Below are 14875 nucleotides of genomic sequence, written 5' to 3' on the forward strand. Positions count from 1 at the left end.
ATTATTTTCTGTTTCCTGTTTTCCCCATCTTTGTTAATTTTTTCTTTTTGACATTTTTTTGCATTCTATTTTTTTTTAATCTCCCCTTCCTATTCCCCACTTAGCCAAAGGCACCATGCTGCATGAGGTGGGGTGGTGCTGTAAGATCAGACGTAAATTTTTCTGGCTTAGCTGAGTGCCATTGGAGCAAAGCAGAGAAGCTTTGGCCTGTAGGCTGTAGCACTCTACCTGCGAACTGCTCCTGTGTTTGGATATTGTATTGCTTCCTTGGGTGCCAATACTAGCCCATGCTGCTCCCTTCCGCCCGGCACCGGACGTTGCCTCAGGAAGGAGACACCACCCTTGTCCCCCATCACAAAGATGCCGATTCTCCCCTCAGTGGAGAGGGAGGAGGTTGACGGAACCACACCACGCGCTCACACGCCGCCGGGTCACGCCAACAGCTTGGGCGGAGCCTCACGCGCCTTCTCTCTTCCCCTCCGGGCTGGCGGCCACTGCGTTGCCATAGTAACATTAGAACTCTGAGACTGGGAAAGTTCCGCTTCTGCAGCTCCGCCCCATCATGTGACACCCCCACCCCCTCCAGCCCCAACCACTGCCGTTAGCTTCCGGGAAGAGTCTGGTCCGCTGTGCGTGCGCTGGCGAGTAAGTTCCGTTCGGCGACAAGGCAACCGCCAGGAGAATAGCCGTCGCCGCCGCAGCATGTCCGCGAGCAGCCTTGGCTACAATGAGCAGGGCGGGGAGGCGGCGCCGGAGCAGGGGCAGGAGGCGACGCCCACCACAGCTCCCTCCGTCCCCGCGGCCTTCGGGCTCTTCAGCAGCGACACCAAGAAGTAAGGGGGGGTGGAGTTTGGCGGTTGGCAGAGGGCGGGGGTAGCGGGTGCGGAGGAGCAGGGCGGGGCAGGAGGGCGTGCGGGAGAGCCTGGCATTGCGGCGGAGTGGGCAGGGCGGGCAGCGCGGGGGGTACCCTAGCATACGCTGACCGTTACCGCGCTCCTGTGACCAGCTGCATACGTTGAATGAGGCTCCGCTGGTTGATGGCCACAGACCCACTTGCTTAGTACACAACTTTTAAAAACAACTTACTTGGAGAGCTGGTTGCACGAACTTACAGCCCCAGGAAAACAAAACGATGCAAAATCAGAGTACCCTGGTGGCAGGGACCGTTTTTAGAACCAGTGGTACCTGGTGGTACAGGCGTTTCCATGCAGGTTCTGAGTGTGATCGGTGCCTTTTTAGCAAATTGGTGACTACCATTTTTCTGATTGCAGTAACTAAATGTTTTATAAAGCATCTATTTAAGCAGTCGGTGTCTTTGTTAATAGATAACAGAACAAAAATACACTTTAAAATTGTTCTAGTTTTAAACTGTTTTAGGTTGTAGTTCATCAGCAGTTTTGATGCTTAATACCTAGCGAAAGATCATTTTATTTTTACAGGTAAATAAGCGTTCTAAAAGGTGCTGGTATTCTTATGGGACACTTGTAGTTATGATGTTTAAAGAAGACACCTCCATGGGTTGGTGTTAAACATAATGTGGAAGATGTTGTTTAGTTTTGCACAGTGGTCTCAGGATAAAACTGAGGAAATAGAATATCCTTGGATTTAGCATGGAGACTGCATAAGCATACTGGTACAGAGTGGTTGCATCCTCTTAAATCTGAAAGACAAGAAACACAACTAGTACTAAATAGCAGAGTTCAAGAAAGACAAGGTGGGACAGGTAATATCTTTTCTTGGGTCAACCTCTCTTGTACTCCTGATGGAATTCTGCGCACAATATTATAGAACTCTGCAAATTTTATTTGTCAATAAATAAATGTGGAGGTCCAGCATGGCAGTGGGTAGCACAGGCGACTGGCTGCATGGAGGTGGGAGATTGCCCTATAGCCCCCCGAGGGCACAGACTCGGCAGTGAGGCTGCACCTGACTCTGACACAGCACAAGGGTCAGGCATGCCCTAGAGACCCGTGTCCTGGGTGATCTCCCACCTCCGTGCAGCCAGTGGCCTGTGCGCCCCACTGCCACCCTGGAGCTTGCACATTTATTTATTCACAAATAAAATTTGCAGGATTTTAAAATACTGTGCATAGAATTTTTAATTTTTTGGTGCTGAATTCCCTCAGGAGTAATGGGTAAAGCAACTCACCAAGGTTAGCAGCCCAATGCCAGGTCCACCAGTGTGGGCAGGCAGGCTTAGCCCAGCAGGGTCCAAATGTGAAGGAGCTTAGTGTGGGGGTATCTAGGTGTGGGGTGAGAGAGTTGTGTGTGGGGCAATATGGGTGCGGACAACTCAATGGATGGTCCGGATGCAGGGGGGATCTGGAGGCACCGGCTAGTTGGGGGAGGGTTCTGGGTGCAGGGGCAATGGGACTCTGTAGGGGGGTCCGGGTGAAGGTGGTTGTGGCTCAGTGGAGGAGTCCGGGTGCTGGGGAGTGGGGCTTGGAGGTGTGGGGATCTGGGTGCAGCTGGTTGGGGCTCAGTGGGTAAGTGGTCCAGGTGCGGGGGGCTCATGGGGTGGTCTAGGTGCATATGGGGTGGGGCTCATCCGCGTGGGGGTTCAAGTGCAGGGGGCTCAGTGAGGGCTGGTCTGGGTGCAGGGGTGGGGTCTGGATGCAGGGGGGAGATGCTTGGTGGGGGTCCAGATACAGAGGAGGTGGGGCTGGACGGGAGGGGTCTGGGTATGCGGGGGGGGGTTCCGGATGCAAGAGGGTTGGGCAGATGGGGGATTAGCTCCCCATACGGTGACCTCCTGAGGTCCCTTCCAACCCTGATATTCTATGATCTGACCGGGCCCTGGCTGCTCTGTGCAGGGAAAGTGTGCTCCTTCCCCAGCCCAGCCGGGAGTAGCAGCTGAGCCCGGCACAGGGTAGGAGCCATTAGCTGGGGTGGGGCTGGGGAGCACCAGGTGTGTGTGGGGTGTCTGGATGCAGGGGAGAGACTTGGCGGCGTGGGGGTTTGGGTGTGGTGGGCTCAGTGCCGGGGGTTCTCATTGTGGGGGCTTGAATCTTGGCGGGGATCTGGACGCATGGGGGTTGGGCAAGGGTGGGAGTCTGACCTGCCCATCCCCGCAATGATTTACCTCTCTGATGTCTGCTCTGGGTGCTGGAAATAATGCACCTGCCCTGTTGGGGAAGGGTGCATGACCGCTCTTGGGGCTTCCCTTTGCTTCCCCATCAGAAAATCATTTTTCTGTGTGGAAGCAAAGAAATCTGCATTTGACATGAATTCTGTGCAGAGTGGATAAAAATCAATGATTAAAAATAAACAACAGTTTTTTTAATTTAAATTGATTTTTCCTCAAAAAGCATTTTATCAAAAAATCGAATTTAAATAAAAAAAATCTGATTTAAAGATATTTTTAATTACGATACATTATAGCGCAAAGGTATCTCATCATGGAATAGGGATTATAAATTCTAATTCTATAGTATGAGACAATACATTCATGTAATGTTTAAGAAAAGGTTTGTAAATGAGTTCCAATAATTCATGGATTAGGGACCCAATCTTATGGGGTTCCAGGGGCTTCTGTCTAGTTTATTTAGGTGAATCTTTCTATCTACCCAATGGGACTCAGTATCTTCTAGACTGAGCACTATCAGAGATGCTTAGTTTTTCAGTTCTCAAACTGTGGATTTGTGTCTCCAGAGACAACATGCTTGTTAACAGCAACAATGTTTATAAATAAATAAATCTATAGAGGTGAGAAACAAGAGACCTCAACCCTATTGTCCCTTTGCAAATTTGTGTACACCGTCAATCCCTCACCTCTCTCTAAAAGTGCAAAGTTTCAAAAAGTTCAGTGAATAGAAGATTGTTGGGGGCAGAATCTTGGCGAGGAGAAGAAGTCTGGAGATAAATGTGAGAAGGGAGGGACAGGCAGTAGAAACAAAAATGAAACTGTTCGAGCAGCATAGTCCAGAAGTCTTTCTGAGTGTAGTCTTCATTGATTTGAGATCTACCATACCATTCTCACTAGAAGGGAAAACCTATAATGGCAGCAGGCCGTAAAAGAGACCCAGTTTGGGAATATTTGAATGAAGTTCCTCTACCTGTGGGTCAGACAGGCATGCATGCAAAATGCAAACAGTGCAACAAAGAAATGCAAGGCCTGGTTGCCGAATGAAACAACATCATGAGAAGTGTTCCTTCTCAGGAGGAAGCTACATTGAAGATGAAGAAAGGAACATGTCTGAACATGCAGGATCTTCAGGTTGGTAAACTTTTTTATTTCATGCTTCTTTCTTAAGGACTGCCTGTCTTCCTTCTGGACTATTCTTGAATTCTCATGTTTGAGCAAAAAATATAGTTGTTACTCTGTGGTACTGTCATTTTAGATGCAGTTTTGATAAAAAATAAATAGCTGAAATAGGCAGATCTTCCTTTTACAATTTCACCTTTAAAGTAGAACTGAGTGTCAGTGAATGCAATGAGTAATACTAAGTGAGCAGGATGATGATGATGATTAAATAACTGCATTGACTTATTTTGTTTAGGAGAATCCATCCTCAACATACAAGATTCTGAAGACTATTCACCTTCAAGATCACAATTATTTTCTATAGTTTCAGTTATCTGACAATGATAGTGTATCAGTCACATCATGTATGTCACATAGCCACAGTATATCATCTGTAGCGCAAAAAAAAACAAAAAAAAACACTCCATCATCCAGAAACAGCCATAGATAAGTTTGTGATAAGAACCAGCAGGTTACAAAAAGAGGTAATTGATGAAAAAATTGCCTGGTTTGTATATCCAACAAACTCTCCTTTCTGTATGATTGAGAACCCACACTTCATTAGCATGGTTCAGTCATTAAGACCAGGATACAGTCCACCCAACAGAGCAGATGTCGCAGGCAAATTGCTGGATAAAGTGTATGAAAGAGAAATTGAGCAGTGTGCAAAAAGTCTAGAGCAGGCATCGGCAACCTTTGGCACGTGGCCTGTCAGGGAAATCCACTGGGCCAGGACGGTTTGTTTACCAGCAGTGTGCACACTTTCGGCCGATCGCAGCTCCCACGGGCCGTGGTCCGCCGTTCCAGGCCAAGGGGGGCTGCGGGAAGCAGCGGCCAGCACATCCCTCGGCCCATGCCGCTTCTCGCAGCTCCGATTGGTCTGGAATGGCGAACTGCGGCCAGTGGGAGTGCAATTGGCCAAACTGCAGATGTTGCAGGTAAACAAACTGTCCCGGCCCACCAGCGGATTTCCCTGATGGGCCGCATGCCAGAGGTTGCCGATGCCTGGTCTTGAGGGTGAAATTGTTAACCTGAGTCTAGATGGGTGGGGCAGTGTTCACAATGATCCTGTTGTATGTGCTTGTGTGACAACAGAAGACAGGAATGTCTTCATTACAGAAACAATTGATACATCAAGAAATGCACACACACACAGAATACTTAAAAGAAGTAGCAGTAAAAGCTATAACAAACTATGGAGAAAAAAATCAAATGTCTAGTATGCAGCTTGGTCACAGACAATGCTGCAAATGTATCCAAGATGGGAAGAAATTATTTAGAAGAGAGTCCCAAGCTAATACCATACGGTTGCTGTGCTCGTTTGATGCACCTCCTGGCCAAAGACTTCAGTGTTCCAGAAATAAAGGCTAATATTGTTGAAATGGCAAAATACTTCCGTAACAACCTCTTTGCAGCAGCTGCTCTGAAAAAAGTGGGAGGAACTAAGCTAACTCTCCCACAAGACGTGCGATGGAACTCAGTACTGGACTGTTTTGAGGACTATATCAAGAACTGGCCTAATCTGATGACAGTTTGTGAACAAAATCAAGAAAAAATAGATGGCACTGTCACAGCCAAAGTTCTCAACGTTGGGCTTAAGAGAAATGTTGAACACATGCTGAGTACCCTGAAGCCTATTTCTGTAGCTGTTTTATTGCTGACGATATTGAAATTTCGAAGGAACTGAGTGAGATCTTAAAAAGAGAAATATGCAATGACAGAGTTAAATTACAAGCATTAAAAAAAATGAATGAGACAATTACTATCTCCAGCTCATTTTCTTGCAGATATTCTCAGTACTCAGTACCAGGGTCAGGCCATAACTGCTGAAGAAGAGGAGTTGGATATGACACAGACATCCAGCAATCATCCCTCCATCATAGCAACTATAATAAACTTGAGCGCTAAGGGTGAACCGTTCAAGAAATATATGTTTGCTGATGATGTTTCAAAGAAAGTCACACCAGTGAACTGGTGGAAGTCACTTAAGCACTTGGATTCAGAGACTGTTGAAGTGATAATCTCACTTTTAAAAGCAGTAGCTTCTTCTGCCGGTGTAGAAAGAAAAAAGGAGGAAAGCTTGTTTTTCTTCTCCAGATTTTGAACAAACAGGAAAATGAAGATGACTGAGTTAGCTGCAGAAGCCAATATTTTAAGTGTCTCATGTTGACCTGGCTGACATAGTCGATTTAATTTTTGTTTTAATTTCATTTTAATTATTTTCGTTAAAAACAATTTTAACAAAAACAAACCTGATTTTAAAAAACTTGAATTTTTAACTAAATTCAAAAATTCATATCTTGTTTTGTTAAAATATTATGTTTGCTGTTGAAGAGAAAAATTCCGAATACATAACATTGTTGTTTTAGTTAACTAAAACAATTTAAATGTCTGTCTGGTGGTGGTCTCCTCCTAATATAGCATGGCAAGAAAATCCTCCAAATATTAATGATTAGCCTGTTGAAATGGAGATAAATATCTGCTTCAATTACCTTTGATAAATGAAATAACCAAACAAGCATTCATTTTCTGATATAGCTGTAAAACTAATCTGAAAAGTTTTCAAACTAAATCACTTAAAAATGTATAGTGTGTACTTTCTAAAAATGAAACCTACATCTATCTCTGAGTTGTGAAGAATATGTATTAAGGTTATAACAACAAGAATGCACTTTTATGTAGAAATCCATGATTAAATAGTCTTCCTGACTAGTGATTTAAATCAAATCCACCCTGATTCTGTGCTTGTGCTGTGGCTCAGAATTCCCCCAGGGATACTGTTGGCGAGAGAGACAAACTTTTGAACCATACAGAGCTCTTCTTCAACAAGCTATTCAAGCCAAAAGAGTATCCTTCAGGAAAACGGAAATCCAGTCATATCAAAAACTATGGAAATGAATGCAAATTATGGTCTTGTTTACACGAGAAATTTCAGACCTGAGAGAAGACCTCTGTGGAGCTCAGAAGCTTGTCTCTTTCGCCAGTTGAAGTTTGTCTAATGAAAGATACTACCTCACCCACCTTGTTTCTAGAAAATTCAGTTATTTGTGTGTGCTTCAGTTGATTGTTTTGCACAAGTAATGAGTGCACCCGTGCTACCAAACGTAAACTGATACCAACTATACAATTCAATTGGGGTTTCTGTCATTTTTGAGAATTGTTATCTTTGTGATAATTTCCTTAGCTAGAAGACCTTCTTAGTTTGCCAAATGAGCCATTTTTCTGTTCCCCTGCCATTCCCCCTCCCTCCCATTTCTTTTAGCCTTGATTCCTGCTGAACTGACCTTCCTCCGTACACACACATTAACTGCACCTTTACCCCACTTCCTCACCACAGATTCTCTTAGCTCTGGTTCTGTAACTCCTCAGCTGGTGTGCCACAGGTGGATCAGTGGCTGGGGCTATAATAATAATTAATAATTAATAGCTAGCTCTTTGACAGTGGTTTTTACTTGTAGCTCTCAAAAGCACTTTACAAAGGAGGTAAGTATCAATTTTTCTCCCTAAAAGGTATGTTGCAGTAGTTACTGGCCATCAACCAGTTTTTAGGCTTGAAGTTAGATGAAGGTTTCTTACTATCAGAGGAGTGAAGTTCTGGAACAGCCTTCCAGTTTTCCCCTGGGTCAGATTGACAGAGACCCCTCACCCCCTTTTTTTTTTTTTTTTGCCTTCCTCTGCAGTTTGTGGCATGGATTGCTTGCAGGTTTAAACTAATGTAAATGGTGGATTCTCTGTAACTTGAAGTCTTTAAATCTTGATTTGAGGACTTCAGTAACTCAGCTAGAGGTTATGGGTGTATTACCAGAATGGGTGGGTGAGTTTCTGTGGGTTTCAACATGTAGGAGGTCAGACTAGATGATCATGATGGTCTTGTCTGGCCTTAAAGTCTGAGTACATACAAGAATTAATTCTAAGAAGTCCTATGGTCTATATTATACTGGGGATCAGACGAGATGATCACAGTGGTACTTCCTAGTCTAAAAAACTGTGAATCTCTGAATTCTCATTCTGCAGGTGGGAAAACAGACAGTGAAATAACTTGCCCAAGGTCATGCGGTAGGCTAGTGGCAGAGCAAGGAAAAGAAACCAGATTTACTGAGCTCTATATACATATGTGATGTGTGTAATTATAAATAAACATGGGTGTGTGTAATTATGAATAAACATGAAAAAGTTAGGGTAGTTGAAGAGCTCCTAGAGTGTGTGTGTGTGTGTGTGTGTGTCTGATCTCTTACCCCTTAGATTCCCTCTGAAATCTCTAAACTTTGCAGAGGGAGGGGAAGATGTGGTAACTGAAGGGCTTGAAGAGCAAGCAACCTGTGACTTTTCTTCAGAGCAGGATTTGCAACCAGCAAACTTAGGGCTAGTTTATGTATGAAGTTATCCTGCATAAGTAACTCCACGTTTGTACACAGTAAGGGACAACTTCATGTTTAGACAAGCCATTAGTGCCTAGCCTGAGGAGTTCCAGTACTGGTGATGTGGGGAAGTACCTGGGGGGAATGGCTTTCGGGGTTTGGGGGGAGGAGGGTGGGCAACAGGTACAGTCTGAGCTGGTGATCTACAGCTGGCTTGCCACTGAGGACCCATGGATTTGGGACTTTAGTAAATTAAAAAAACACAAACAAACAAGCCAAAACTACTTCCTTGAGTATGGCTAGAAGACATGAGCATTTAATTGTCAAGAACAATTTTGGTGGTGGTGGTGCTTAAGAGGTTAGTTATAGGATGTTTTCATGCATCCCTTGGCAAATCATCCAGAAGAGTGATACCAGAAGCTTTTTCTTATTTGCCCCTGGTTTTGGAGAGGGAGGGCGGCTGTATCATCCACCCCTCATGCAGAGCTCCAGTAAGAGTAGTTGGGAAGAGAGTCTGGTGTTTGAGTTTAGTTCTGTACACGTTGCCTGGTCAGACCATTTGAAACTGTTTTGCTAGAGGTGTTAGAGATAATTCCCAGTCCCTGACCCAGGTCCAAGTTGCTGGAGGTGTTAAATTCCCAGTCCCTGACCCAGGTCCAAGTTGATTCTCGTTGCAGTGAATGGATGGAAGTAATATGTGTGCTCTCGGTATTCGACTCTGGTGGTGGCACAAGGGCTTTATATTGAGAATTGAATTGGAATTCCTCTCAGAATGGATTGATTTAAATCATTGACTTCCATCTGGTTTTGCATTTGTAGTTTCTAGGTATTTTTGTGTTTAGAAAAAAAGTTGATTCTCATGGGCAACCACTAAACCATGTTGATGTGCACTAAAATATAGCCTTTACGCTCAATTTGGTTCTTCTTTTTATTAACCAGGAACTAAATCTATAGACATTTGTTCAAGCAATTATATAGCTTAATTTACACTTACTCAGATTCTTAATTGTTAGAAAATGGTGAGTGATGCATTTCTTATTTACTAGATTTATTTTATTTTCTTTGGGACTTGTATCAAGGTCAACACGGATGGAAATTCAAATTTAATTCAAAATGCACAAAAACTAGCATTTAAATTTTTTATTAAACAAAGCTACCTTTAATTTAATATGTATATAAGGAAAAAAGTTTATCAAAACATGTTTTGCATTTTAAAGGTAGTACAGTAGACCACCATTTTATCCGGCCCTCGCTTAACTGGCACTCGGCTCTCTGCATTTACAGAGACCCTGGAGTCCTGGGTGTTGAAGTGGGTGATCTCTCCTGTGGCCGGTAGATGGCACTGCAGCATCACATTTTCCCATTCTCTGGGGTGTCTGGAGTTTTGATTATCTGATCTGGCCTCAGTCCCAATTAGACCAGGTAAATAGGGTTCTACTGAATCTGTATTTAGTGAATTAAAATTGTTTCTGGTTGCTTACAGGTATGTCTACACTTAAAAAGCTACAGCTGTGCCCCTGTAGTGCTTCAGTGTAGAGACTCACTGCAGTGGTGGGAGGAGTTCTCCCATCAGTGTAGCTAATCCACCTCCCTGTAAAGTGGTACAGTACAGACCTGTTTAAGCGCAACCCGTTTACGCGCGAATCCGCTTAACGCATGGTAACGCTATGCCTCCCAGTGCTACCTATTTAACACACGAGACTCATTAACATGCGGTACAGAAACTTGCTATGTAGCGTTACAGATTTGCTCACTAACTCAGTGACCTAGAAATTGACAGGAAGTGCAGAGCAGAAACATGTTGTACGTTTTTACTGATATTGGTAAAGATGTATCATGCACGCTTAGTCATTGTCACGCTAGAGAGATATATAATATATAGTAAAAAGAAAAGGAGTACTTGTGGCACCTTAGAGACTAACCAATTTATTTGAGCATGAGCTTTCGTGAGCTACAGCTCACTTCATTGGATGCATCCGATGAAGTGAGCTGTAGCTCACGAAAGCTCATGCTCAAATAAATTGGTTAGTCTCTAAGGTGCCACAAGTACTCCTTTTCTTTTTGCGAATACAGACTAACACGGCTGTTACTCTGAAACCTGTCATAATATATAGTAGTTATATAGTAATATATATAGTACATTAGAAAACTTTAACCGTAGGCCTAATACTGTATAATGGCAGAGGACAAGTGTCAGCGTTCCTACACTGTAGAAGAAAAGCTAGCTGCAATAGATAGAGTAAGTAGCGGAGAAACCCAGGCCAAAGTTTCAAAAGATGTTGAGATTGCCAAATCTACTCTCCGAGGATGGCTAAAAAACGAATCTAAACTGAATGGCTTTGTACAAAATATCGATTCTGCTGCGAGGCTTAAGCGAAAATGTGTGCGCAATTCAGCAAAACCCACAATAGACAAAGCCATGTGCATGTGGTTTGCTCAGGAAAGGCTGAAAGGAATGCCGCTAAGTGGGCCAATTCTTCAATTTTTTAATGGGGCATAAATCATTCCAAGCCAGCAAGAGGTTTATAAGTAGTTTTAAAAAACATCATGGCATAGTGCAAGTATCGACTTCTGGAGAAAGCCGATGAGCCAATAAATGGGCCGCGAACGCGTTTCCTGCCGAGTTAAAATCTATTTATTTGGCGAGGATGTCGTTGAAAAGGTCAAAATTTTGCCCACAGAAGCCCTTAGTGCTGTAGAAACTGTTGTAAGATTTATGGAGGAGCAAAATGGGGAAAATATCAAAATCATTTATCTATGGCGAATGACAGACTTCATAAGAAAGAAGAAAAAAAATGCGAGCCAGAAAGAGCAGAAAATAATGGCTTTTTTTTCTAAGTGAATCATAGACACTTTTTTCAGCATGGCCCTCTTAACCCATGGTCCGTTAACATGTGGTCATGACGGCTTGACTTCCGACAGCCGCGTGTAAATGGGTCTGTACTGTAGCTAGGTAAACAGAAGAATTCTTTTGTTGACCTAGTACTGTCAACACTGTGGGTTAGGTTGGCATAGCTATGTCTATCGCGTGTAGATTTTTCACTACACCAATGTATGTTTTCAATGTAGACCAGCTCTATGTCCTTCAAGATTTTAGAACTAGTAGATTTCATCCTCATACATTATTTTTATTCATAGATTGGAAAAGGAAAACAAACTTTCCTGCTTTAACTCTCAGTTGGTTTTTTATCTTTGAATGAACTAGTCATTGAACTCAACTAGTTGAATAAACTGAAATGAAGAAAATATTCTTTCTATATTTGCAGTAGAGGCTACTGCTGTCAAAAGGTGGTTTAGCACTTCAACAAATTCTGGTTTCAGGTGGTTTAGCCAGTGACATCCACCAGCTCAGTTGCTTGACCTTTTCTAAAACTTCAGCAGCAAACATGTATTGCTTAATATTATTGTTTTTAATTTAAATTATTTTAGTAGATTATAGTAGTTTAGGCCTTAAGATAGGTAGTCATACTTTCAAATTTAATTTTAAATAAGTTTTTTTTAAAAAATAAACCTCTATTTGATTTAAATAAAAAAATACAATTTAAATAAAATCTTGACTTTTTAAAAATCTGTGTATCCACTCTGATTTCTCTCCGTGGAGTCCTACTTGTAATCCAGATGGAGGATGGCAAACTTTTTTTTTTTTTTTTTAAAACACTGTAGGTATGGTCATTGGGTTAGTGGTATAGGAGTGAGCAGAGGTCTTCTGCCTGCTTTTTTAAAATATGGAGAATTTTTTACTGGAGACTATAAAGTGACTGTCATTTGTTTTTGGCATACAATCGGCTGATCTTCCCTTGACTTTTTGAGATGCTATAAGTATCAAGGGCATCCACAAAAACAACAAGGAGTCCGGTGGCACCTTAAAGACTAACAGATTTATTTGAGCATAAGGTTTCATGGGTAAAAACCCCACTTCTTCAGATGCATGGAGAGAAAATTACAGATGCAGATATAAATATACTGACAGACAAAGAGAAGGGAGTTACCTCACAAGTGGAGAACCAGTGCTGACAGGGCCAGTTCGATCAGGGTGTGGATATAGTCCATTCCCAATAATAGATGAGGAGGTGTCAATTCCAGAAGGGGCAAAGCTGCTTTTGTGATGTGCCAGCCACTCCCAGTCCCTATTCAAGCCCAATTAATGCTGTTAAATTTGCAAATGAATTTTAGTTCTGCTGTTTCTCTTTGAAGCCTGTTTCTGAAGGTTTTTTTGTTCAAGTATAGCTACTTTCAAATCTGTTATAGAATGTTCAGTGTTACCAATTACACCTGGTAGGACACGCACACAAATGCTGCGAATTACACCTGGTAGGACACGCACAGTTCTAATCTAGGCTGAGGCATATAAACAAAGTCCACAACTGCAGAGTTCCCAAAAGACACAAAGTTTATTACGCTCGAGTGTGGTGCCCCCCTGCTAGACAGGAGGGAACCGTGAATACAGATTATACAAAGGTTATATACTTTTTAGCAAAGCATGTTGCCCTCGTGCATCGGAAACCTTAGCCAATAAACAAACCCTTTTCTTATCTACCACCTATCCCTGCTTGGTGCATTCCTCGTGCTAAACCAGTATGTTAATTACACAGCATGGTCCTAAAGCCATGCATCAGTAACTTTTATTATCAGGATGGGAGGCCTCACATCAAAGGCCGAGAGATAGGGAGTTAGAGACTGACAAAAAAAACAGATACTGGGAGTCAAGGCAGGCTGGAGACAAAGAAGAGGATTTTCACAGGGATTCAGTATCTAAGGATCCCTCCTCCTGGTGTATGATGTGCTTGCTTTTAGACAATGGTGGACCCCAAACCAAAATGGAGTCACATGTGCTAACTTTTCCTTAACACCAGGAAGATTGAAGTGTTACTGGCTTTTGTATGTTACCATTCCTGATGTCCGGATTTGTGTCCATTTATTCTTTTACATAGGGACTGTCCGATTTGGCCAGTGTACATGGCAGAGGTGCATTGCTGGCACATGATGGCATATATAACATTAGTAGACGTGCAGGTGAATGAGCCTCTGATGGTGTGGCTGATGTGGTTGGGTCCTCTGATGGTGTCGCGAGGGTAGATATGAGGACAGAAGCCTAAAGCTGGCTGTTTAAACATCAGTTTCTTAATTAGCTGGATGTTTCTGCTAAAATGATCACCAGCAAACAGTTAATGTGTTTATCCTATAAACTGCCTCTCAAATATCCCTTGGTGCCAAAAGTCCCAGATGTCCGTGGCCCATTTGTTCAAACTTCCAGTTTTCCTTCTAGCAACTTTTTAATGATGGACTTAAAAATTGTCAGTACAGAAATCTGATACAAACATTTTGTGGTCTCACAGTTAATGATATTGGCTTCCATAAATATACATATTAGCATATTAATTAGTATGGCTTATTAGCTGTGAACTGGAAAAAATACTCTCTTTACTGCTAGTACTTGGCATGTTAGAATTTGGGAATGTGGTGTGAATGGAGAGACTAATATATCGAATTTTAAACTAAGTTCTAACTGATGACGTTTATAATAGAATATTGGGGAATGTCTATTTAGTGTAATTTTTATGATGCATAGAGGGCTGGATGAATGGCTTCTTAAGCATCTATATGCAGTTATCACAAAGGACTTCTTTCTGGGAGGTATATGCTAGAGTTCTCATGCAGCTAGTAGTAAAAGATTGTTGGGGTTTTTAGAAGATCTATACGTTTTTTAACACTGTCTTACACCCAATTCAGGGTAATTCTGTTTCAGACCTCTTTCTGACAGATACATTAATCACTGAACTAAAAATTAGTTACCTTGGTACAAGAGATCACAAGCTGAGAATGTTCATCATGTACAAGCGGTCAGTAGTAATATACTCAAAATTACATTAAAAAGTTAAGGTTGTAAAGTTAAGCATTCAAAAGGTAGGAAAAGCCAGTATTTAGGTTGCCTATGTTCGGCTCTCCAATGTATGTTGTAATAGTCTTTTAATTACGTTATTGCATACTATTTTATTTTTCACAGGACACTAGCTTCATTCAGTGGACAACAGTGATAGTGCTTATCAAATGACAAGCTATTCAATATTTTGTTTTCTCCTTGTTGTTCAATGTGTGGCCTCATGTCTTATTTACTATACTGTTTTCAACCCCTGCTCTGAATACAGAATTATTAATTTCTTCAAGGGTTTTTCTGTGGCATTCATCAGCATAGTATCTGAGTGGTTTACAAACACTAAAATTCATTTTCACAACACACTGAGACATGGGGATCTTATCCTTTTTTTACGCATTG

At 42.3% G+C, this 14875-nt stretch overlaps 1 protein-coding gene across 2 annotated transcripts in view; it reads left to right on the top strand.

Moving 5' to 3' along the window:
- The first annotated feature begins 560 nt into the window (after positions 1-560).
- The window catches only part of AP3B1 (adaptor related protein complex 3 subunit beta 1), a 328644-nt gene continuing 314329 nt past the window's right edge, over positions 561-14875 (top strand). The window contains exon 1 of one of the 2 annotated variants that reach the window (XR_012639514.1): positions 561-833. Coding sequence is in view for 1 of the 2 variants with exons in the window: in XM_074952685.1 (XP_074808786.1) it covers positions 703-833 (131 nt within the window). In the remaining variant the exon portion in view is untranslated. The remainder of the gene's footprint in view (positions 834-14875) is intronic. The other variant, XM_074952685.1, reaches the window with a different exon arrangement.

The sequence above is a fragment of the Natator depressus genome, chromosome 5 (genome assembly GCF_965152275.1).
Source record: "Natator depressus isolate rNatDep1 chromosome 5, rNatDep2.hap1, whole genome shotgun sequence".
Taxonomy (NCBI): domain Eukaryota; kingdom Metazoa; phylum Chordata; order Testudines; family Cheloniidae; genus Natator; species Natator depressus.